This window comes from Neovison vison, chromosome 10 (genome assembly GCF_020171115.1).
Source record: "Neovison vison isolate M4711 chromosome 10, ASM_NN_V1, whole genome shotgun sequence".
Lineage (NCBI taxonomy): Eukaryota > Metazoa > Chordata > Mammalia > Carnivora > Mustelidae > Neogale > Neogale vison.
Genome location: NC_058100.1, coordinates 70,670,148 through 70,694,812, shown reverse-complemented (window position 1 = coordinate 70,694,812; position 24,665 = coordinate 70,670,148). Strand labels below are relative to the sequence as shown.

General features: G+C 55.3%; 1 protein-coding gene across 1 annotated transcript in view; it reads right to left on the bottom strand.

Moving 5' to 3' along the window:
- NAV1 (neuron navigator 1) overlaps positions 1-24,665 on the bottom strand; it is a 252,392-nt gene that overhangs the window by 145,149 nt on the left and 82,578 nt on the right. Inside the window, exon 4 of the mRNA XM_044267590.1 lies at positions 9,950-10,744. Coding sequence (XP_044123525.1) covers positions 9,950-10,744 — 795 coding nt within the window. The remainder of the gene's footprint in view (positions 1-9,949; positions 10,745-24,665) is intronic.

Sequence of the window (24,665 nt, the reverse complement as noted above, 5' to 3'; positions counted from 1 at the left end):
CGATTTTGCTAATCTCCAGTGACTCCGGGTCTGTGAATGTTCAATGGTCCACCAGGGACCCTCAGGATGAAGGTTTCTGACCTTCCTGCAGAGTCCAAAGCCTCGATTAAAGTCTCAGGCACTGAGAACTTCCTTCTAGGGAGTCCAAACCCTGCAGCCAGGCCCTTGGAGGCCCCAAAACCACCAGCTTAGCTGAGGGTGCCAAGCAGGGCAGCCTTACCCCAGCATTCCTGGGCTTCGGGGTGGCAGCGAGAGCAGGGGCAGCCTCTCCACTCTGCCTGCCACTGGGTGGGTGGGGTGTCAGGCAGCCCAGGGACCGAGCCTTGTCCCTGCACCCATGAAGGCCACCCCTCATGGTGGCTGCTGTCCTTCACAGCAACACTGGCCTGTCTGCCTCCCCCACTGCTGCCTTCTCTGCTGCCATAACCCCTATTCAGGTCCTGCAGCAGGGGCAGGATGACAGGGAGGCCAAGCGGTGAGCACGGCGGCAACTCGTGGACACCACGTCACCATCAGGGCCACGGAGCATCCATGCAGGACAGGACCTACATACACACTCAGGCAACCCCTGAATTTCCGGATCACACCTCTTAGGGATGCCCAGATTCCGGGACAAAACCAAGTCCTCTATGACAGAAAACCCTAGCTTCCTCTATGACAGAAAACCCTAGCTCCTGCAACAACAGAACCCCATGGCAACGTCCAGGACATGGCAACTGGAACAATCTGGCAGCATCGTGAAGAAGAGAGGAAGGTGACGATTTGAGTGTAGGGTTAAGATTCCTAAGCCTTGGGCGCCTGGGTGGCTCAGTGGGTTAAGCCGCTGCCTTCGGCTCAGGTCATGATCTCGGGGTCCTGGGATCGAGTCCCGCATCGGGCTCTCTGCTCAGCAGGGAGCCTGCTTCCTCCTCCTTCTCTCTCTACCTGCCTCTCTGCCTACTTGTAATCTCTCTCTGTCAAATAAATAAATAAAATCTTTAAAAAAAAGGTTTAAAAAAAAAAAAAAAGATTCCTAAGCCTTCACCAGGGTACCTTCATTCCCTGGGGGCCCTTCTACCCTGCAGTGGGGGAGCGCTGTTCCCCTTCACTCCCTGAAGGACCATCTGCTCCAAGGGCTCCCAAGCCAGCTAGTCCTAATCCAGTCCTCCCACTCCATCCAAGCAAGGCGGGATGACGGGAAAGCATCTTCCCTTGTGCCAAGCGTTTCTGATTCCTTTAAATAGCTCCCCAACTTCCAACTCCTTCAGGAAGGCATCCTGGATGGGACAAGTGAGCTAGGAGCTGAAATGTGGCCCCCACACTACTTAAGCCCACTCTCAGGGTGGGTTTTGCACTGGTCCTGTGTGTATAGTCTGGTTCGGGCCTTGCTGTGGGCACTCCCCAGGGCTGGGGGGGAGGGGTGCAGTGCTAATCCCTGGGTGGGCTGGGGAGCTGTACCTCGGGCCCCATCAGAGCAGCTGCTAATCAAAGGGACCACCTCTGGGCACCGAGACGTCCTCTCTCTCTGCAGAGGGAGCAAGGGCAATCCTCACTTAAGCAATTCAGAACTTGAGAAGCCCCCGGGCTGGCTGATCTCATCAATCAGCAGCCTCTCCAAAGTACCAATGGGAGAGGTACTTTGGGGATCCTTCGGGGCAAACCCTCGCTGCTCCCCTCTGTTTAAATGTCGCCCAGAGCTTACAGTAGAGCCCCAGTGCCGTCCACTTGGGTCCATCATGTCCCTGTCCATTTGCTCCTGGTTGCCCAGGCTCATTCCCTCCCTTACTTCCTGTGCCACCTCTCCTCCAGCAGACAGGACCTCATGATCAAACCCCTCATTCACCTCCTCCTTGTACCTTTCAGTCCCTCCCATCTCTGCTGCTGGGATCCCAACCTCTGAAACCACATCACTTCTCCAGAGCTTCCCCTCCTCACCCGCTGCCCCAGTGCACGTACCCTCGCCCCACGTACTGACTCTTGCTCCCCTTAGCCCTTCCATACTTGGTCAGAGCACCTGCCACCACGGCCCGGCACGGGAATGAATGCAGTCCTTCTCGCCTCCTCATCTAGCCTGTCAGAAGCTAGGAGGCAGTGCCCAGAGCCTCAATCTCAGGGGCACAGAGCTTTGTCCAGAGGGAACACTTGAGAGGTTAATTCTGAACTCACTGGAATCAAACTCAGCTGCAGTGGGGCTGGCGATAGGGGTCTCGAGTCTCCTGGAAGCAGCAGTGTCGCAGGGGTTAAGTTCCAATCCTGGCTCTGCTGCTCACTTGCTCCACTAGCTTTGGGCAGATTCCCTACAGTTCGGTGCCTCAGTTTCCTCATTAGTAAGTACCAGGATCGTGGAAGGATTGTGAGCACTGACTTACCGCGCATCAGGAACAAGAACAATGCCTCTTATATACCAAGTGATGGATACGTGTTACTGCCGTTAGATTACTGTCCTCTCTGGGCCTACTTGCTCCCCCAGCAGAGTCAGGTCTCAGATCTCCTGGCAGGCAGCTCCTCAGCTTGGGATGGTGGGAGTCCTCAGCCCCGTGGCAGCTTCTGGAGCTTGCAGAGAAAAGCCAAGGCCTCCTGGGTGGCTGCCAGCTTCCCCAAAAGGGAAAGGCTTGTTTAGTGAGTCATCAAGGGCAAAGGGAGCCTGTGTCCGACGAGTCTGAGGAGTCCCCAGCACTCATAGTGCCCTTCTGGGAGAGAAGCCAGGGAGACCAAACCCCTGTAGCCTCTGCCTGGGGGTCCCTTTGAGGGAAATCATTCCACCCTGGTCATATCTCAGACTCTTTCAAACCTGTCCAATTCCCGCATACACACAACACAAGCACACAAACGTACCTTTAGTTTGTGCACATTTGCCGGACCCCAGTGACAGTTCCACTGGACCCCCACTAACCCCTGGGCATCCAGCGTTCACACCCCGCCTCCCAACCTCACCTACGTTCTTAGGGTTAACGCCACCTGCCATACACCCTATGAACCCAGTTCGTATATCCTATGAACCCAGTACCTCCGCACACTCACCCAAGCCTTGCTCCTTCGACACTCACTACACTCCCACCCAGCCCGAGGTCCCCATTTACTGCCGGCTCTCCATCAAAACATCTGGGACTTAGGACATCACTCCACCTCCCAGACCAGATTATCCGTGATGACACCCCAACTGGATACCCACGAGGTGACCCGGCTTCCCTGGGGACCAACACGGGCAGCACGGACAGCATCCCTTGGGTCTTCTGGGCTGTGCCTGCTTTTGGTTTCCACATCCTCAGGGCATAAGAGCAAGCACCCCAAGTCCAGAGCGAGAGCGACGGCCCAGAAATTAGAGGGCTGCGGAGAACGCGCCCACTCCAGTGGCCCTGAAGCATGTCATTGAGATGTCTAAAATAGACTCGACCACGGCCCAGGCCCAGGCCCAGGCCCAGGCCCAGCCCCTGGGGAGCCCTGGCGGCCTTGCTGAGGTTTGGCTTGGACAACTGTGGGTCTAACGCATGATGAACAACAGAGCTGGCAGCCAGACCCTGGGACCTGCTGGAGCCAAAGCTTTCAGGGTGAACCTGCAGCCTGCCACTGGGCTGGGCTCCACACTCTCCTACACCCCACCCACCACCGCAGCACTGCAACGTGCCAGAGGAGTCTGGGGGCTCCAGCTGGCTCCCCATTCTCCTCCACTTTGCTCCCAATCTCTGCAATCTGCCCCTCCTCCTGCCAGAGGCATAGGTCCTGATAAAAGATGAGAAGCCCTGACCTACCCCTTATTCCAGCCACTCGTGCTGTGCCCACACTTTGCCATGGCAGTGACCGTGCCGGACACTCCCTTGGCACAAGGCTACTCCTCCCTCAGCCTCCAGCAGGGAAACAGAAACAGATCGGGGGCGCCTTCCCAGTCTCCCCCTTGATCTCTGCTGGTCAGAAGGCAGCAGAGATCTGTGTGCACCCAACGAGGCAGAATGGAACCCTGAGGGCCCTTGTTTTGTCTCAGGAGGCCCGGTCCCCAGAAGCAACTCGAGGGAAGGTGTGGGACATGGTGTCCGCGTGGAGGGCTGACCACAGCATTCCAAGGGCTTCTATGGACAGCATTCCAAGGGCTTCTATGGACAGAGCGTGCCCACTCAGGGCCAGCGAGCTGCGCCTGGCCCCCCGGCCCTTCCTGTGCAAGAGAGGGAAGGCTGCAGGCTCCAGGGACTTCAAACGCATCTGGGTAATCCAAACAGGGTGTGGGAGGAGGTCAGCCATCACAAATCAGAACCAGGCGGCGGCCGTTTCCCCTCCGCTGGCTGGTGCAGGGATTCCAGGCAGCGAGAGGAGGCTGTGGGGAGGAGGCCAGGTTGGACCCAGAGAACACTCCGCCAGGTGCTGAGATGCAGACATTAGGAGCAGGTGGGGGGTGCGGTCCAGGTGGGGAGCAGGACTCCATTAGGTCCAGCAATCAGGGTGAAGGAGTTGGCTCTTCTCCCTCTTCTCCCTATCAAGTCTTAATCCAAAAGGAAAGACAAATGGAAGGAGAAAGTAGGTAACAAAGGGAGAAAAGATGCGGTGGAATATGGCTAGGTGGGGCACCTGGGTGGCGCAGTCAGTTAAGCGTCTGCCTATGCTTGGATCATGACTGATCTCTGCGTCCTGGGATCGAGCCCGGCATCGGGCTTCCTGCTCTTTGGGGAAGAGAGTGTTTCCCTCTCTCTCTTCTCTCCCCACCTCTGCCCCTCCCCACCACTTGTTCTTTCTCTCTCTCTCTCAAATAAATAAATAAAATCTTGAGAAAAAAGGACTATGGCTAGGTATCTGACCTCAAATATAAGAGGAGGCCTCTGAAAGGCAGGCTAGCTTAACCTGTAAGGATCCAAATGGCAGGTTTGGACCCAGGGGTGGAAATTCTCAGAAAGAAGACTCTTAACTCTTAACTCAACAGGCTCTCTGATAATGAGTGCTTTCCAGGAAAATAAGGTAGTGAGCCCTCTGTCACTAGGAGTGTGTAAACAGAACACCCACCTGCCTCTGATGCTATAGAGGGATTAATTTCAGCTTTAGGTGTGGGTGGCTCAACTAGACATTTCCGTTCTGTGGTTCTGTGAGATCCCAGGGAAGGGTGGGGGAGGAGAGGGTTTTTCTTTCCCTGGCCGTGCACGGAGACACTGCGGCGAGCTGTGGAGATGGATCGGCTGCAGTTAGGGAGCCTGGCGGCTCTGCTCCCCCTGCTCAGGACTGGCGCAACTTGAGCCCCAAGGAGTCAACTGCACCTTCAGCACTTGGGCTCAGAGGCTGTGAGGAGTGGGTGTGTGTGTGTGCGGAGGGACTGTTCCAGAGAGGAGAAAGACTGGAAGTTAGCAGGAGAAAATATTTGGCGTTGGCAGCCTAGGTCTGGGGACAGGTCATGGCGGGGGGGGGAGGGGGGCAGCTGTAGCCACAGTAGCAGATGTATGTATATGTAAGGGGGGGGTGTAGAAAAGGAGGGAAGTATGGGGAAACACCCCAGGATTCCAGGCGACTTAGTCCTGTTACCCACTCAATCCACATCTAGAAGGGGCCTATGGCCTGGGGTTGGAGCCACCACTGATGAGAAAGGGCATCTCCCTGAGTGAGAGATGAGAAGCAGAGAAGCTAGCTCCAGGCCCTTCGGCTCTATCTGCTTCTCCCCAGAGCAGAGGAACTGCCCCCAAGACCTACTCATGTATCCATCTCTCAGAGGCAGAGCTGCGGCTGCCATGTGATGACCTGGATGGGGCCCGTGGAGAGCACTAAGCCTGGACAGAGAAGAAAAGTTCTGAGCACACAAGAAAAGAAATGTTCTCCTCAGTGCTACCTTGAGGAAGGCAGGAGGCCTTACAGATGGAAGGTTCTAGGCCAGTTTCTCCACATGCATGCTAACCTTCAGACCCCCATGCTTTGCCAAGCTCTTCCTTCTGCCTGTGACCTATGAGCATCGTCCCATGAACTGCCGGGCCCAGGGGAAGGCTAAAGGCAAGCTTTGTCCTCCTGTTCCTGCTAGGCCTCTGGGGAACTCCTGGGAAGGCCTCAGGAGTGGCTCTGGGCGTGAAGCCTCTGATGTGAGGGTCCTAGGTGAGCCTGCACATATCACCTGTCTTCTCTGGGCATTAGCTCTTTCGGGAGAACTCACCATAACTACTCTACCCAGCCATACCACCCCCACCCCCCCGCCAGCGCTTTGAAGAACAAGTAATTTCTTCTCTTCCCCTACTCAAACCACTCCAGAACACATTCTCTAGAGTAACCCCCCCAACCCCCCTAAAACTAACATCAACCAATTGGCTTAGAAATGGATGACTTCTGGACTTCCCTACCCTGTTCTGTATGCCCTGAGCCTCCAAGAGCCTCACTGTTGCCATGGCAACCCCTCCCATCGGTCCAGACACCTTCTTGAAGAAGTGGGACCAGGAATTCCAGCCACCTGGGTTCCTTGACATCCTGACCTTGAGCTGCCTTAGCTGTTCCACTCTGTCCCTTTACTTAGAGGGTTGAAGAAGGGAATGCTGAATGTGTGGGAAGTCAACAAACTGATTTTCCTTTGAGAGCCTTAGGCCCAGGGCTGGTGAGGCAAGAAGAGTGTGGTTTGGGATGGTATGATGCATTGAAATGGCCTGGGACATTTTCAAGGTCTGACTACCTTCATCTGCAGCTCCTTCCCATCACTATAGGTAGGGAAGAGCCATGAGAGGGTCTCTTCCATTCACAAATGGGGAAACTGGGTTCTAGAGGAGGTTGCAGAGCTCAGAACTTCCATACAGGGAACTCAGGACTGCAGCTTCCACCTTCCCCCAGGCCCAGGTCTGGTAACATTTCCTCTCGGAGCCAACTGCCTGATGTGGACCATCGGCCAGGGTCCAAAGACATCTGACTCCTGGAACTGGCCCATTTTCCCCTGGGCACTCACCCTTCAGCCTTCTAAGTTTCCAGGGTTCCCCGGTGGGACCCTAGTTATTTGGCAGCTTCCAAAGCAAGGGAAGGGGCACGGAGCCTGCCCAAACCATCTGGGTCCCAGCTGATTTCTGAGAAGGGAGTGACTGAATTTCAGCTCTTCTCTTTTATTCCAGAAAAGCTCTTATTTGGGGCTCCCTTATCCCCTTTCCCCCAGAAATTGAGTTTTGGCAGCTTCTTGGGTCTGGGATGGTACTAAGGAGTGCATGAATTTTGACCCTCAGCTTCCCAGGAAGGGAGCAAATACTCTGTTTTTAGCCACCATCCTGAGGCATCGAGGCTGCCATTTTTCTCAGAGGCCACCCTGCTCTCCAGTGAAGGCCGGTCCTGACAACCTGGAACACCTTCCCAGGTTTGGGGAGACTGAGCAGCTCTATTGTCCCCTGGCTCCTCAACCCTCTACCATAACTCTCACCTTCACACAGAAGAGAGATTTCGCCTGACGGCACCAGCTCCCACCCCTCCCTCCCCACCACCCTGCTATGCCAAGCATGGTCCCCCCAGATCCTACCCACATGCCCCACCCACACCTTGGTTCTCACAGCCCCAAAGAATCTAGTATGTATGCCAGACTTTCCACCCTCTCCCCCCAGCAGAGATCTTAGCCCCTCAGCCCCCTCTGCAGGGTCAGCGGGGCAGGTCGGCGGTCCTTCCTGACCTGCTGACTCCCCTTTCTCAACTAGGCCTCCCAGGTGGAGGTCAGTAACTTAGGAACACAAGCAGAACCTGGCCTCCATCACTAATTCAGAGCTGGCTCTAATCAAGCCCTCGGTGCTTCTGACCTTGCATTTCCCCGATTGGGAAGTGGGGTAGGGGGGTGTTTTCTCCTTATCTCCAAGGTTCCTGAGAGGCTGCCACACCTCTGACTGCGCCAGACCCCAGTGTGCTTTGGGAGTGACAACCATCGACCAGGAGTAAGGGACCCCAGCTCAGCTTCCCCCAACCCCATTTCCTGCCCTCCACTACCACCCCCAGCCGGCTCTAAGACTATCTGTCAGGATTTCCGAGGTTACTGTCTCTTGAAGAACAACTAAGGAGGCAGCCAGGTCCTGGGGCGGTGCTGGGTCTTGCCTGTCTCGGGACATCCCAGATCATCTAAGGCATCCCAAAGAAGTGAAGCCCTGACCTTGAAAAGGGAGCTGTGCCCTCTAATTTTCTGAGTTCCTGACACTGCCCTCCCCTCGCCAGAACACAGTCAGACACTCAATTCCTCTCCTCTAGGACCATCCACACCCATCATATTCGCTTCCAAGTGCCTGGGGAATGTTCCTCCACCAGCCAGCCTGCCCTGCCCTGCCCTGTGCTTCCTCTTGCCTCCAACACAATCCAACTATCACCTCCGTAAGCTTAAAGAGCTCTCCTTTCTAGTCCTTCTCCATCACAGGGTCCCCTTCCATTTTCTCCATGGCCCTCCTGACGTCTGCAATGATTTTATTTCTTGTCCGTCTCAACCCATTAGACTGTAAGCTCCTTGAGGGCCACCTCAAGGGTGGCACTCTCCCTTTGCAGCAGGAGGCTGCCCTGTCAGCTTCTGCACCCCCGAACTCCCAATCCCGCCTTATCCCTGACGAGGCCGGGTCTTTCAGGAAGGGCTCTCCTAGGGAAAAGGCTGCTTTTCACCTCTTTGCCCCTGTCCAGTCTCCTGACCGCCGCTGCAAAACCCAAATGTAGCCTGCCAGGAGAGGCTCCCCATCCAACGCTCCAAGAGGCTCTCGCCCTGGTCAGCGGTTCCTCATGCTGGCCACCCAGGGGTCTGGGGTCCGGGGATGACAGCAGCAGGCCCAACCAGTCTTCTCCAGCTCTGCGTTCTCCAGGGCTGCCAGTCCAACACCCCCATTCTCTATCCACCCACCCGCCCCATCTCCTCCCGCTAGTCCTCAGACCGCAGCCCGCGTCGGCCCCGCCCCTTCACACGCGCACGGACACGCCCCTTCCCAGCCCCCAGCGGGGCGGGCAGCCTGCCTGGTACCCGGGCAGCTCGGGTTCGGGTCCCTCGGCGCCGGAGGACCCACATCCCAGCCACCGCAACAAGTCCGCCGAGCCTAGGAGGCCCGCTGGGGCTCCAGGCCTTGCCGCCGTCCTCCCGTGGCCCCGGCGCGACCCGTGCCGGCTCCCTAGGAGCGGCAGCCCTGCCTCCTGCACATCCCGGACCTATCCCTCTCAGGGCGAGGGCTCTCCGCGGGGAAAGCAAGCGCAGTTCCGGGGCCCGCTCCGGGTTTTTTGCATAGACTCTTCAGGCTTGGAGAACAATGGAGCAGCTCTCTGCGCTTCCTCCGCCCGAGCAAGCTTTGTTCCTCCCTTCCCGCCTGCTCGGCTTCCATTAGCCAAAGGGCAAAGGCTTCCCCGTCAACCAGGAGTCTCTGCGCCAGACCCCAGACCTTTCCACACTCTTTAAAAAACCTGGGGGGTAGGGATTTGGGTCTGGGCCGAGGTACAGGACGAACATCCAGATGCGCACAGCTGGCTGCCCGCCCGCCCCCTGGCCCCAGACGTGTCTCCTTGCCAGAACCCCCACACCCGGGAAATCCGACTCACGCTCCCACGGAGGATACACAGAGGAAGTGGAGCCTCAGCTCTGCTCTGGGGCCAAACAGCCCTCACATCTGCCTTCCCCACATCTGTCCTCTAGATCCGGGCTCTCACTGGACTCTCCCCTAGCCATGCTGGATGGACTCTCACCAAGCACAGATCACAATACCACTGAGGTCTCCATCAGTCCCCGATTTTGCCATAATAGGATTCTGGACTTTAAATTACAGGAAGCTATATCTGTGACCCCCCCATGCCACTGTCCAGCCTCACCTCAGGCCAGAGTAGAGCCCGGGCAGCCCGGTGACATCTTTAAGAAGGCGCACTTTAGCCATGCGCATCTGGAGGGAGGCCAGGCCTGCACATCTGGGCCCAATGCCCCCTCACAACCTGACCGAAATCTGGAGAGCCCCACCGAGAGGAGGAGAAAAGAGAGGGGGTTGAGCTCTCCCCACACCTTCCCTTGCAGCTGGCTAGGAGAGCAGGGGTGGGGCGGGGAGGCAGGACTTACCCAGCATCTGGCTGAAGAGCAGCTGCTCCAGGTCTCCCAGCACGGTCACCACGAGCTCGGGGTCCACTTTGAGGAAGGCGCGCTCCTCCTGGCCCTTGGCGGAGGGCACGGGCCCGGAGCCCTTTTGCGCCTTGGCCTTGCTAGAGAGCAGCTCGTCGTCTGACTTGCCATCGTCGCTTACGGCTGCCTCAGGAGCCTTGCTGAGCGGCTTGACCTCGGCGTAGGGGCCGCGCGGGATCCGGCTCGGCTTCCCCAGGCTGGGCGCGAGGGGAGCCAGGGGGGTCTTGGCGCCGCCCGCCGGGCTGCCCTTTGCCTGGAAGAGCGAGTGCTCCGACTTGGACAGCGTCTTGGACATAAGCGGAGCTTCGCGGCCTTTGGACCCCGCCTTGCCCAAGCCCTTGGGCGCCTTGGCCATATCGTCGCTCCACTCGGGCTCATAGAGCTGCAGCTTTTTCTCCGAGTCGGTGAGGAACGAGAGGTTGGTTAGCGACTTCTGCTTGCGCAGGTTGGAGGTGGGAGGCCCGCCGGGGACTCGGCTGTCCACGCTGCCAGACTTGAAGACCTTCAGCTCGGCCGCGCTGGCCTTGGCCATGCCGCTACCGCCGCCGGGCGCCTTGGCGCGCTTGGGCAGCATACCTCTGCCGTCCGCCGCTGCTGCCTTCCTACCGGCGCCCCGAGGCTCGTCCGCGCCCTCGTCCCCGCCGCCGCCGCCGCTCAGCTCCACCTCGGGCTGCACGCTCTTGACGCTGCTGCCCAGCATTCTGCCCGCGAGGAGCGCATGGACGATCCGCGCGTCTGCAGGCACGGCGGGGGCGGGGGGGGGCGGGAGCGCAGGGAAGAGGAGGCGGGGGAGGGGAGGGGGAGAAAAAGGACGGAAGAAACCGAGGAAGATGGGGAGAGGAGGGGGGCAGCGAGGGAGGAGGGAGACAGGCAAGCGAGGGCGCAGGGAAAAGAAACGCAAGGAAGGAAGAAGGGAAAAGGAAAGAGCGAGGAAACCGTGGGGCGATGGGGCGGGGTCGGAGGAAAAGGGGCGGGGCGGGGAAAATACAAATTAAAATTTAGAAATCAATCAAAGGAAGAATGGAAGCCCGGCTGCTCCGCGGGCGCGCAGAGGTGCTTCGATGCCCGGGTCCCGGCCCTCTGCCTGCCCGCCTGTCTGTCCCGCTGGCGGAGCACTGCCCGGCAGCTCCCTCGCGGCACTCCGCCCGCCAGCTAGAGTAGAGGCTGCGGGCTGCAGCTCAGAGCGAGCGCAGGAAGGAGGGGAGGGGAAGGCGGAGGAGCAAACAGGAGGAGGGGAGGAGTGTGCGCGAGGGAGGGAGGTGGGGGAGAGCGAGTGTGTGTCTATTTCTGGCTCGGGAGGGGGGTGGTATCTGCGGCAGAGCTCCAGGGGCGGATGGGTAGGGGGTCGGGGGGGCAGATAAAGGATCCCACCAGTTTTCCGCCTAGCTTTCCACGCGGAGGCGGGACCAGTTCTCGGAGGGCACCGTGGCCCTCTGCCGCGCCCAGAGTGTGGGGGGCAGTGAAAAGGATCTGTCGTGCAGATGTGGGATGCAGGTAAAAGGGGCCGAGACAGGGCAGCTCATGACACGGGGGATAGGTGGGCTCGTGGGCCGGGGAGAGATGCTGGGAGAGGGGGTGGGGAAGCCGTACTATTCAGTTTGCTGGTTCCCCCACCCCCACTCCAAACCGTGGCGGTTTCCCTCCAGGAAACTCCCAGTATCATCGTACTTCAGTCTCGGAGGCTCTCGGCTGCCCTCCAGAGGTTGGGGATACTCCCCGGGGTAGGGCAGAGGGGATGGGATAGGGGTGGCACGGAGAGACAGGTCCAGGGCTGACCAGGGCGAGGGCTCAAGGCATGGAGGAAAGGACCAACCGCCTGGATCAGGAGATTGGATTCCCATTCTAATTGACCTTGTCAAAGTCACTGCACCCCTTTGGCTGGCTCTCTTCTCTTAACAGTGGTTATAATACCAGCTTAATGAGTAAAAGGGCTTTGGTATTGTAAAGCGCTTTGTCAAACCTAGGAAATCAGCTGGAGGCTTAGCACAGGTCTCCTGCAGGCCTGATCTAAAGTGGGACTGCAGAGCAATTTCCCGAGCCTTTCTCCCTCCTCCCACCTGGACTCAGGGAAGAAAGATGGGGGTGGAAGGGGTAGAGGCCAAGAGGGACGGAGCAGTGGGCCTCTGGCTGTCTCTCCGTAGAGGGCGACGCTGCCCATTCTCCCATGGCCTCCCAGGTCAGTGCAAGTTGCCTTAGCAAATGGTTCTCAGGCAAGAAAATGAGGGACAGGAGAAAGCAGAGGGGATGTCTCTGGCAGCAAAGCTTGCTCCAGAAGAGGTGGGCCCCAGACGGAGCCACACACTGTGGACTGTAAAGCCCTAAGAACTTTTTTTTTTAAGTTTATCTATTTTTTTAGTAATCTCTACATCCAACATGGGGCTTGAACTGATGACCCTGAGATCAAGATTTGCCTGCTCTTTCAACTGAGCCAGCCAGGCTCCCCAAGAACACTTGGCCAGAATGTGCTAACCATCAGATTATCTGCCCACCCCATCCCCAACCTTCCTTTTTCTAGCTTCCTCTCTGTCTCCTTAGAATCTGAAGAACCCTGTGCCTGGGTCTCATGGCTCACCCACTTTCCTAGTGCTAATCATCACAGCCTGCCTGGTGTGAGAGGTATCAGTGTGCATGTCTGTCTCCTCCACCAGCCCTGAAGCTTTCTGGGTACACAACTGTGTCTCTCAGTGCCTCGCAGGGAAAAGAGGCCTCAGCTGTGTTAGTAACGTGGATCAGGAGGCCCGAGTGCTATACATCGGGTCTGTCCCCTCTATGACTCTTGCGTCCTGGTAGTGTCCCCAGCCCTCTGACTTCCATAATCCTAGGGCTGGACTGAGACACTAAAACATCTGGAAGGACAGGGATCATCACCGAGAGGATGTGCTGACCACAGCACCAAGAACACACAGTTCTCAAGCAAAGGGGTGTTTGGTAAGAAGCATGGGCCCTTGGCTGGGCTTTGGCTGATACAGAGAAAGATGGAGATTTCTGCGCTCAAGGAATTCGATGTCTGACAGGAAACACAAGATAGACAACAAAGATCTGGGAAAATAATCAACCTGACTGTGAAAAAGCAATGTCACATACACAAACACACTCATCACAGAGAGACAGACAAAGGTATGTGTACACTCATTTCAGGAGTGACATGAGAGAGACCGAAAAAGCAATGTCACATACACCAACACACTCATCACAGAGAGACACGGGTATGTGTACACTCATTTCAGGAGTGACATGAGAGAGACCAAGCCCTGAAGAGCACGGGCCCTGGCCGTCTTGTCTTATTCACTGTCATAACCCCAGAGTCCGGCACTTCCTTACTAGGTGCTGGACACGTGGGAGCGCAGGAGTAAGACACTGTGCTGGCAGGCAGAACAGGTGGAGGAGGTCTTGAAGGTTTCCTGGAATACTCAACAGTATAAACCAAGAAGGGTTCAGAGCAGGAAGCAAGAGGTTGTTCAGCCTTGTACCCTGCTGCCTCAGAGGATCAGAGGAAAGGGTCAGGTGCAAAAATTTTACCAGAAGGTCCAGGGGGCACATGCAGACGGGCCTCGGAGTCTGCGTCTAGCACTTAGGACACTCAGGGTTTGGAAGCAAGGCTTGAGATCTCAGGTAGGAAATGACAAGCAGTGGAGATCTGGTTAAAGGGACTTAGGCAGTATCATGCCAGAACTTTCCCCGGGCACAGAAAGCACCCAAAGGGTGAGGCCAGTCCTGGGATTTTCTCTCTGGGCAAGCATGAGATCCTCATGCTTATGCCCAAACACAAGATCCCAGCTCAAGGAATGGACTGTCAAGTGCCAAGTGTCCAGGTAACCACGCCCTTCCTCCCACCTTTTTTTTTTTTTTTTGAAGATTTTATTTATTTGAGGCGGGGGTCACAAGTAGACAGAGAAGCGGAAGCAGGCTCCCCACTGAGCAGAGAGCCCGATGCGGCCTCGATCCCAGGATCCTGAAATCATGACTTGAGCCCAAGGCAGAGGCTTAACCCACTGAGCCACCCAGGCGCCCCCACAGCCCCCACCTTTAACGAAACTGCAAACAATCACTTCTCAAGTCCTCCTCCTTACTCCGAGATCATTCTCCAGTTTGCACCAGACACACCTAATTCAATCATGTGGGAACATCACCTCTCCTAAAAATAGCGATTTGAGAATCTGGAGATCCTTGTTCTCTAATTTACCAGGGTACGGCAGCTCTTGCTTATTGTCTCTATGTACCTTTCCTGTATACAAAATCATCTCCTCTTTAGCAGACGAGGAGAAATTAACTGGTTGCCATCTGGCAGAAAACCCTTATTTCCATGGCGGTCCATCCCGCCCAGTACGCACTGGCAGACCCAACGCTGTCTCCCCCAGGTTTATTTGGCCTCTCGTCTCCGGTAGCTTTGCAGGTTTGCTCCTGTCAAATCAATCTTCAGAATTGCTATTAGGCACTGTTCCACTTGTTGCTCTGCCCCCTGCCCTTCCTTGTCCCTGCATGCCCACTGTCCCCTGAAGCTGACCCTCCTTTCTTCCAGCTCTCACTGGTCCCTGCACGCAAGCCCTGTCTCTTCCCCATCTTTATTCATTTTTTTTCCCCTCCGCCCCGCCTCTCCAGGGATAGCCCATGCCCCAAATCCCAAGTTCTTTCCTTTCCTTTCCTTCAATAAACAGCTCCTGGAATTCTGCCTCCTTCGAGGAGAGAGGATGGTCCAGAAGGGAGGCACTATCCCCTCTCCATCCCCCCTCTAACCACCTCCTGCATGAGAGGCCTCCTGTTAGTTCATGAGATGGAGAACACCTTCCATGCTCATCTCATGAGTTAATTCAGTGCTAATCTCCTCGAGTGCTGGACCTCCTTGTCCACATCCACTGGGTTCGGCTCATCTTCCTGCTGCCACTCTCTAAAGGGCTGTGCCGTGGCCATGTGGTGGCCTCTTTAAATAGTCATCTTGGCATTCTGGAACTTTCAGACGCTCCCTAGTGCGACCTCTCCCTCTCTCTGGTTCTTTTTTGATTCCTTTCACATCCCTTGAGTTTCCCACCATGCTCTACTGCAGTGGGAGCCTCTGCTGCCGTGGCAACAGCCATTCCAGCATCAGTCGATAAAGCCAATATGTGCAGAATGTTTCCTCGAGTGATTCCTAAAAAGAGAGGGACCTGCCCTGTCATACCATCCCCAAACCTGCCCCAAGCCCCTCCCACTCTGCCATTTCCGCTTACCCCAAGCCACAGAACAGACAGGCTGGGGATGGTCCAACCACAGAGATCCTACATGATGAGGGAGAGGCCTGGCTGGGCAGGGAGTGGGTCCTGGTAATGTCAGTGGCCTGTGGAGGGCAACTGGGTCCTGCTCGTGTCTGAAGAGAAGGTGGGAAAGGGGCTGGCTTGATATCACGAAAGTCTCCAATTCCCAGCTCCCCAGAACCACTCACTATCCCACTCCTCTGTCTCCAAAGGCAATGGCACTTTCTGTGATGAGGTAGGGTGAGTGATCTGACCACATGTGTTGACCGAGAACTTGAAGCCATCTGAGGAATGAAGACATAGGCACATAGCCAAGGAAAAGCCATGCTGTGTGATTTTACATTCTCACACCATGTGCTGGGAAACAGATGCGACCCAGGTTGTCTGTGGGGGGTCTGCAGCACCCCCACCCCCGATGGGGGAGCAAGGAGGACGGGAAAATGTAGAAAGGAGAGGTGGGCAGCCTTCACCCTGCTGACCTTGAAAGGCGACCTTGGGAGAAGAGGGGATCTGAGGCAGGTGAGTTCACACTTGGCTCCATCAAGGGCCAAGTCAGAGCAGGGAAGAGGGAAGAGTTTTCTGGATATCTGAGCTCACATTCATGATCTGGAGAGCACGAGCTGGCATCTAGTCCCATGGATCTGCGAGACCAACCCACCCACCCCGGGCCAGGCCTAATGAGTGACAGGCACCTTCTTTCAGCCGCCAGCCTCAGATCCCTATAACGAAATTCCTTCATACCTCCCTAGCAGATTCCAATACCTACGCCTTTGTGCAAAGCCCTCCACACCCTTCTGCCCTTTTCTCTGCCCGGTCATTCCCCTAAGTCATGCCACCCATCAGCAGGGACTTCTTGAGCACAGAAAATGTGCGCAAGGCCGGGCCGGAGGCTGCTGAAATGGCCGGTGCTCGGCACTGTCCACCGCCACCCAGATGACCGTTCCCCACTGCTCATCTCCTGTTCAGTGCCTGCTAGGTGCCAGCTATGAGGAGTGCTTGAGGACAGACACAAATCCCTGCCCTTGTGGGACTCCCAGTCTAAGGGAGACACAGACAACAAATGAGAAAGAAATGTTAGCCACTAAAAGTTCTCAGAGTAAACAGAGCAGGAAAGGGAATATGCAATATCCAGCGGTAGGGGGTGAATTTTCAATATGGTGCCCAAAGGAAGCTTTAATAAGAAGGTGACATCTGAGTAAAAATCCGAAGGAAAAGAAGGAGCTATTTATAGGAGTATCTGGGGGAAGATTTCCAGGCAAGGGAACAGCCCAAGCAAACGCCCTGTGGGAGAGTACGCCAGGCCCACGAAGGAGGGGACAGCGGCGGGCGATGAGGTCCCCATGGAAGGCCTTCTAGGTCATGACAAGGACTTGGCCTTTTACTCTGAGTAGGATGGGAATCACTGGTAGTTGGGAGCAGAGGAGTGACAGGACCCAGCCTCCCCCTGGAAAGGGTCACTCTGGCTGCCGTGCTAGGCTTAGCACGGCTTAGCAGAAGAGTTCTAACAACTGAAGTGAGAGAGGACGGTGGCTTGGAAGTGGGTAGTGACTTTGGTAGTGGTGCAAGGTGGTCAGACTCTAGTTATATTTTGAAGCCCTTAGAATTTGCTGATGGACCAGGTGTGGGTGTGCGGGATTGACAGAATGGGGCATACCCCAAGGATTTGGGCCTGGACAACTCTCAGACTGGACTGACCATCAGTCAAGATAGGAAGACTTGAGGAGAAGTTGGCTTTAGGGAAAGGACTGGAATTTTCTGTTCTTTCCGGCCCTTCCTAAGGCCAAACGGCCCTCCCCTAGGACGCCTTCCCTGACTCTCTCTACATGGTTCACTGTCACCACTTCAATAACCTCTGAACATCCAGAGCCAACACTTTTCATTCACTCATTTGTGCTTCCCAAGGATCCATCTTTGGTTGGTCTACTGATTATGAGTTTTTTCTCAAAACCCATCACAGCTCTTTGCACATAGTGGGCTCTCAGAAATAGTTGGTGAATGACAACCAAGTAAATGAATGAATGCGTGACTGAGAACAGATGTGTGGGGATTGTAAACAGCAGTGACCTCTCAGTACCCCGTGGTGAGAGACGCTGCAGCTGGTGTGCTGGAACGGGAACCAGGTTCTGGGATGAGGGCCCAGCAACGGTCTTTGCTTCCTTCTCTGCAGCCCTGGGCCACAGGGAGGCCAGCAGACCCTCTCTTTGCCCCTTTAAGGGAAGCTCCAGTTTTTCAGGGCAATGACCTGGGGACATATCACAACTGAAACCCTCTAACATCTCTATGTCTGCTCTACTTGGAGGTGTGGAGAGTTTTGCTCCACCTCTGGGAGACAGAGGCAAGAGTGGGCAAGGTGTCCTCAGAGCCCAGGCTCCCTGGCAATGTGGAATCTGAGCGTCCCCTTTGATGCCATCTGCAGAAGAAAAGGGGCCAATAGACATAGTGGTCCAACATGGACACACCAGCTTCCTCATACCTCCAAGGGCCTCATCCAGGAAGTCTTCCCAGATTGATCCACTTGCTTCCTCCCAATCCACTGACTACTCTGCTTTGCCATGGCATTGGCAGAAATATGGATTCTGCAAGGCCCTGGCTCAGCCTCTCTGGTCCCAGGAGGCTCCCAAGCACAGGGGTTGGGAATTTTTCTTCTGGGCCACAAGGTCAGCAGGGCAGGCTCAGAAGAGATTTGCTATTTGCCTGCCTGTTGCGGGGAAATCAGGCTCAGCAAACCAAAGGCTGGGAGCGGAGCCAGGGATCATAGGCCTTAGTCTACCCTCTGGCCTAACTGTCTCAGGGAGAGCTTCTAGGAGGGTAGAAATGCTGAGACATTCTAAACTACAACCCATATTCTTCAGAGCTCACAGCAGCCTGGATGCAGGTCCTCTGAGCCTCTAGGCCAACAGGACAGGGAAGAAGCAGGATGAGCCTACCAGTGGTGAAATGGGAAGGGCAGAGAGTAGACCCTGGGAAGGCAAGAAGTCACCTCTTGTCATACAAGGACACAGGACCCGAGCCTGAAGCCCAGCACGTCTAGCTGGGCGCAGGTGGACAGGGTACAGGACAGGGCTCTCCAAGTCTGATACCTGCTGGGACAGGGGCCAGTGCTGACCCCGCACAGCACTCCAGGCCTTCACGGCTCTGGTTCCACCTTGCCCTCCAATGCTTCCTGCCTGTCCTCTGGTCCAGGCCTAATCCCAGCCCTGCTCCCTGTAACCTGGATGCCCACTGCACGGGAGGTCTGCATGGGTGTCTAGGAGTGCAGTCACTGGCCCACAGGGCCCTGGAGTGGGGACAAGAACAGAGGATGACTCCCTTGGTGAGCTACAGCACCACCAGTCCCTTGATTGCTCAGCCTCATGCCCTTTATCCTGGGGTCCCGGTCATGTCCAGTGGACTTGGCAGTACCAAGTACAGGACCCCTTCAGGACTTCCCTCTTCTCAAGTCTTGGAGGTCCCGGTTCTCTTCTTGACTAGCTATGTGGCCTTAAGAGAATGCTTCCCTTCTCCTGTAACGAAATGTGTTTTCTTTGGTCACGCAAGAAATTAGGTGGAAGTACGGGGTGGAGAGCCCCAGCTCTCACAGCTCATGTTCTTACAGCAGGGAAAGGCCAAAGGAAAACACCTAATCTAGACGACTCTGAAATTGCACTCATTTAAAATCAGATCCCTGTGCTCCTAGGACTAATAAAGAGACCAGGATAAGAAGTCTGAGAGGTTTCCCACATGTGTTTGGCTTGTATGTTGCCATGGCAACTGTCCCATATATATCCGTCAGGGTGTTCACTGCACACTGGGCTCCAGATGAGCTCTGCAACACCCAGGTCCATTGGCCTTAGACTAGGACCAGCCCAGATCCGTTGTCATGGCAACCAAAGGCCTGTGAGGCGGGGACGAACAGGAGGGTGGCCCGTGTGCGTGCAGCTGTGCCCGTGTGCTGGCTGGAGACAGGCAAACGGCCTGGGTGCATGTACCCTGTGATGCGGGCAGACCCAGAATCAAATCCGACCTGTCCATGCAGAGCTGATGAGTTTTAAGGTCACTGAATCACAGCACTAAGTGGAACCTCCAAGATAATACTCAACGTTCTGCTTTAGAGCAGAACCAACCCATTTGCAATAAATCCCATTATCTCACTGTGGGCCAAGGAAACCCAAAAACCTGATGAGAACAAAACAGAAGGTTCCCAACCTGATGCTGTCAGGCCAACACTGTGATATTATTACAGAAGATGAGAACTTTCCAGTCTAGTTTCACAAACGGGTTTAAGAAGGTCCAGGAAACCAAGTTTTGTGTGGTGAAGAAGAGTCTGTCTGGGGAGACACATCGTAACCCTAACCAGATTCCGAAAGAGGTTCCTGATGCTAGAAAGTTAAAAACGACTGCAAGAGCAGGGGAAAACCTTCACCCAGCTGATCCAGGACCCGCTGGGGACCCTCCACTGCCCTAGAGACAAAGACCCTCCCGCACCACGGCTATGCCCATCCTCTCAGTGCGCAGCTCTGCACTTTGTGAGAATTTTTGTTGGGTTTTTAAAGAGACCTTAAACAGGAATGCCATGGATTCATAGTTCACTGAATTTTAATAGAATAATCACTGGCAATTACTTAGTGTATAAAAATTGCTCCGCAGATGTTAAGAATAGTCATGGGTGTGATGGGTGGGAGTTTCAAAGCCCGAGGAGAACTCTGCCTTTCACCCCGCCTGGTTTCATCCCGAGGAGCTAACCACCTCTGCGCGTCTTCCTGCCTCCATGGAAACCCAGATTCTCAGGCGGGAAGGATACAGGGAGCTTACTGGGTCAAGCTCCTGCCCCCGGACCCTGCCAGACTTTGTGTGAACGTGAAGGCTGCTCTCCTTCCTCTTGTGATGGGGCTGAGCTCTCCTCCTGCTGGCAAGTTCTCTTACCTATGGGACCGTGATCATTCTCCCCACAGAACACACTCATCGGCTTCTCCAGCCCTCTGTGGAGGTGGAATGGTTTTCTTGAGAGAAGGGATGACTAAGACTAACCACTTCCCTGCCCTGTCCCCCACTACACCCCCCCCCACCCCAGGGCTTGGATGACCCCACATTCGCTGACCTTCCCTCTGCCCTGAACCTTTCATTATCTTCAGCTCTCTCTGAAGCACAGGGCTCCCACAGCCCGGGAGCCACACACAGGAAGGCGGGGTTTTGATTCCTTCCGCCTCTTAAAGGACTCAGGACAAGGAATATTATGACTGGGGGTAATTCTCAGCACTTAATCTTCCCGCTTATTGTGTCTATGTCGCTCACTGTCTTCAACTGCCTCTCCCCAGAGCTCCTTCCGTGTAAGCCTGCTGGGCGGCCTTATTGTTTGGGGGCGAGGAGGTCTCTCAGTGGGGGGCCCTAATCCTCTTATCAAGGGGACAGGGGGAGTACAGGGAAGGGGGGGATGCTGGGTTCCGGTTTCTGCCCATTCAGTGGTGCCAGAGGGAGGGACTAACATAACGCTTTGCTTGGAGCTGGTGCTCCTTGAGATGAAGCTGCCTGTAGGTTCTCCATCTGCCTGAGCCTTCCCAGGGAGGCCCTGTTTCTCAGAAGTTGTGAAGAGGACTGGCCAGCTTTTGTCTCAACGGATGGGACAAAGACCTGTGAAGACAAGTCTTTAGGGCACCATTGAGGTGGGGTTTCTCTGGATTGGTCATGGAAGTTTCCACTGGTCATGGAAGGACAGTGGCGAGTTTAGCAAATAGTTCAGGATCCTTCCTCTTCCCATGGCTGAAATTTCTAGCAGCCCCAGATCCCCCCAGGACAACGCTCTGAAGTTGGACGGGGTAGCTGGATCTGCAGAGATTCCTAGTAACCAGGCCTACCCCCTCCCAGTACGTATCCTCTTACTCAGGACCTTCCCGTGGCTCACAGGCACACACTGAACCGAAACAAGAGGCCAGGATTTCCCAGGAAGAACTAAAGCAGTTCCTCTCAGTTCGGAGAAGTGAATCTCTAGAAACCTGCCAGGAGGAAGCTGAGTCGAGGTCAGACAGGTATGGGGTACAGGGGACAATTCTCTAGGAGAACCACGGAGGAAAGTTCATTGCCTTCTTCTACTCTTTCCCAGTACTGAAGACTCGGGGTGAAGGGGAGGTGGTCTGCAGACTGCGGCTGTTTATATTCTTACGGGGTGTCAAGAAACCAGAGCTTGCCCTACTCTTGGGGATGGGAGACACATTCCAGACTTGGGGCTTCTCCAGGGCTACCAAGCGGATCCCATCTAGCTGCACAGGCTGTACCCTGCACTCCTCCAGACTCCAGACACAGGATCCCCAAGGGCAGAGGTCTCCTCTGTTCCAACAGGGGTGGCCTCCATGTGTCTAGAGCAGCGCCCGGCACCTCATTAAGTACTTAACAGAAACTTCGTGGATGGGTATGAATTTCCTCTGCAGCTGAGTAGTACAAAGGCCCTGGTCTTCTCAGGTGGAGCAGGAAGCAGGGAAGCGAGGCCCCGTTAGCCCTCTGCATTGTTCTGAGTATTCAGGTCATGCAGAGCCACTCTCACACCTTCTAGAATGGGAGCAATCTCAGGAGGGAGCAGCGTGGTTAGCGGTGGGGAGGAGGGAGCCCAACATGTCCAGACTCCTCTATTTCTGACATTCCACCAAAATGGCTCCCATTGGGTCAGATGCACTGCTTGGAGATTAATCCCATTCCCAGCCAAATGCTGTCTTGGGGAGAAGTCACTCAGCCTCCTCCCTCCCCCTTCCTCCTCCAGAGAAATAGAATCCAGATCGCTCCAGTTTCTGTTTCAAACTCCTCCAGCAGGGTACCTCAGATGACCTCCCTTCTCTGGCCTCCTCCTGCAGAGGCTCCGGACTGGTGTTCATCTCACTGCCCTTTCCGGGGTGGGGGCACCCCAGGACTTGCGACATGTTCCCCTCCGGCAAGGTCTTGGCATGTGTGGCTAAGAGCATGACCACTGAAGGCCAGCTCTCTGGCTTCCAATCCTGGCTGGACCACCCTGGGCATGTGACATAGCCTTTCCTCATTTCCTCATCTGTAAAATGGGTGTGTTAGGAACAGCACTCTCCTAGATAACAAACAATAACACATGTTAAACATTTACTCTGTCCCAGGGCTCCTGAAGCACTTTATACATTGGTGTATTTGGTCCTCATCATCAAGGGACTGTCATCATCATGGAGGCACAGAGAAGTTAAATATTTACCCAAGGCTGCCCAGCTAGCAAGTGGTAAAGCTAGGATAGGAAGCTGGGGAGTTGTTCCAACCCTCACACGGTTGTAACAAGGACTGAAGATGCTTATTGGTGGTGCCTGATTCAGAGGAAGCCACAGCAAGTGTTAGCCACCGCTCTGCAGTATAATGATTACCTCCCCTCTCAGCTCCTAGAAGTCTACTTGGTCCCAGATGGCCACCCTGTTTATCCAAACCGGGCCTCCGGAGACCACCGAACTCCAGAGCCTCCTCTGGCCCACAGCGGCATGGAGCAGCCTGAGCCCTGACAGGAGAGCTAATAGCATTGCCCCTGAACTCGCTCTGTGTTTTCTAGTCAATTGTCTGCACGTCCCCTCTCCACGGATGGCTGGGACATCAGGCTCAGCTCAGCTTGAAAGTCCCCAGAGGGCAGGGAACACGGCAGTGTGAACTCAGCATGAAATGACACAGGTTTGGGATGACAGAGAGGCCGGCGACATCCCGGGGCTTGCTCACGGCGAGGAAGACGTCTGCAGGACTGTGGCTCACTGACCCTGTTTCCTTCCCCACCATTTGGGCGAGGTTAAGGGAGACAGTGTGCCAATGGCCCAGGGAGTGCTGGCAGCAACGGGCAGGCAGGCGAGTAATGCTGGAAGGCTGGAAGGCACGACGTTTTGACAAGCCTGGATTCAAATCCTGGCACAGCCCCCTAGCTGTGTGTCCCCGGAAAGCTAGTTCGTGTAACTTCTCTGAGCTGGCGCTTCCTCATCTATCCCACAGAATAACACTACCACCTGCCAAGGATTGCATAAGGTGCTTATGAAGGACTTCATGGGAAGCATCGAGCACTGAGCCCTGCACCTAGTAGGTGTTCAATAAATGGTAGTCATGGTTACCGTTTGGTCATTTTAGTGTTGGGGACATCAGAAGGCAGGGATCCTGGCTTCAGCAGCCCTGCTAACGAACCAGGCAGTCATGAACAAGTCTGTTTCTCTCTGAGCTGCATCTCTCCCCATGGAAAATGAGACCATATGCAGATGATGTGTAACGTTCATGAGAGCTTTAACTTCCCGTGTTCATGGATGTTCCAAGTCATTGGTAGCCCTGGGATGCTTGGATTTGGCCTGGAGCTCCCAGAAAAGCCAGACCAGGGCCTTGCCCCACTGTACTGGAGCTGCCTAAGAGCCCAGAACAAATTCCTCTCCCAGAGAGTGCAGTGGCCAGACCTCTTTCGCCCCGGCGGAGGGCACACCGGGTTTGCCAGTCTTCTCAGTAGGGGGACTCTATCCCTGCTGCCAAATCCACAAAACACGAAAAACTTAATTCTGGCTTAAAGATGGGAGTCGGCTCGATAAGGGAGAAGAAAGAAGAAAAACAAAACAACTCCAGCATGAGGCCAAACTCTACTTGCCCCTCCTATTCTATATATATCAACCCTTGTGTGAGAAGCAAGGCAGGGAGGCGGCTCTGGCTCGTTCCCCAGTGACACATGTTATGATGCGAGAAGATCCCTTCATTATGTGTCCACTTAGCGCTCATTCAAACATGCCACAAAGTGGAAGTAATTAAGGAATCTGTGTCACCCTTGGGGCGACCTTTCCCAGTCCTCCTGCACACAGCCTCACACATATGGGCACGCAGAAATGTCAGCACTTCCTTTGGCTTTCTAAATTAAGATCTGATGGTGGCAACCAAGGGGAGTGTTGGCCGACGGGGCCTTCACCGGCACAGCCAATCTAGCTGAGAGTGGCACATGCAAATACCCAGGGGCCAGGGGCAGAACATCTCTGGGACACAGGAAGGCCAAATTCCAACACTGCTGTGTGGTAGCAAGTCATTGTGGGACGTTCTCTTCCTGCTCTACAAAGCTTATCCCACCTCATGGGGACTCCATCCCCAGGCAGAGTAAGTAAGAAAGTAGTACAGAAAGGTCTTAGTCTTCCCTGCTCCCCTCGAGGCCCTTCTGTCTGCCCGGATGCCTGAGAGGATCATACTGGGGAGAGAGCCAAAGAAAGGCTGGTTGTTCCTCGTCAGCCAGCAAGAAGCAGGCCCACAGAGGATCAACGACGCCACGCACCCTGACCTTGGGTGCCTTATTCACTCCCTCAGTTCACCATTTCACAAGACACTGATCAGCGGGCACGGAGCCAGGTCACAGGGAGCAAGACGGATTCACAAACAAGAAGGAAGGATGTTTGAGCTACAAAAGAAAGCAGATCCGCCCCTTGTTGTCTACAAATTATATGGGAATCACATGGTCA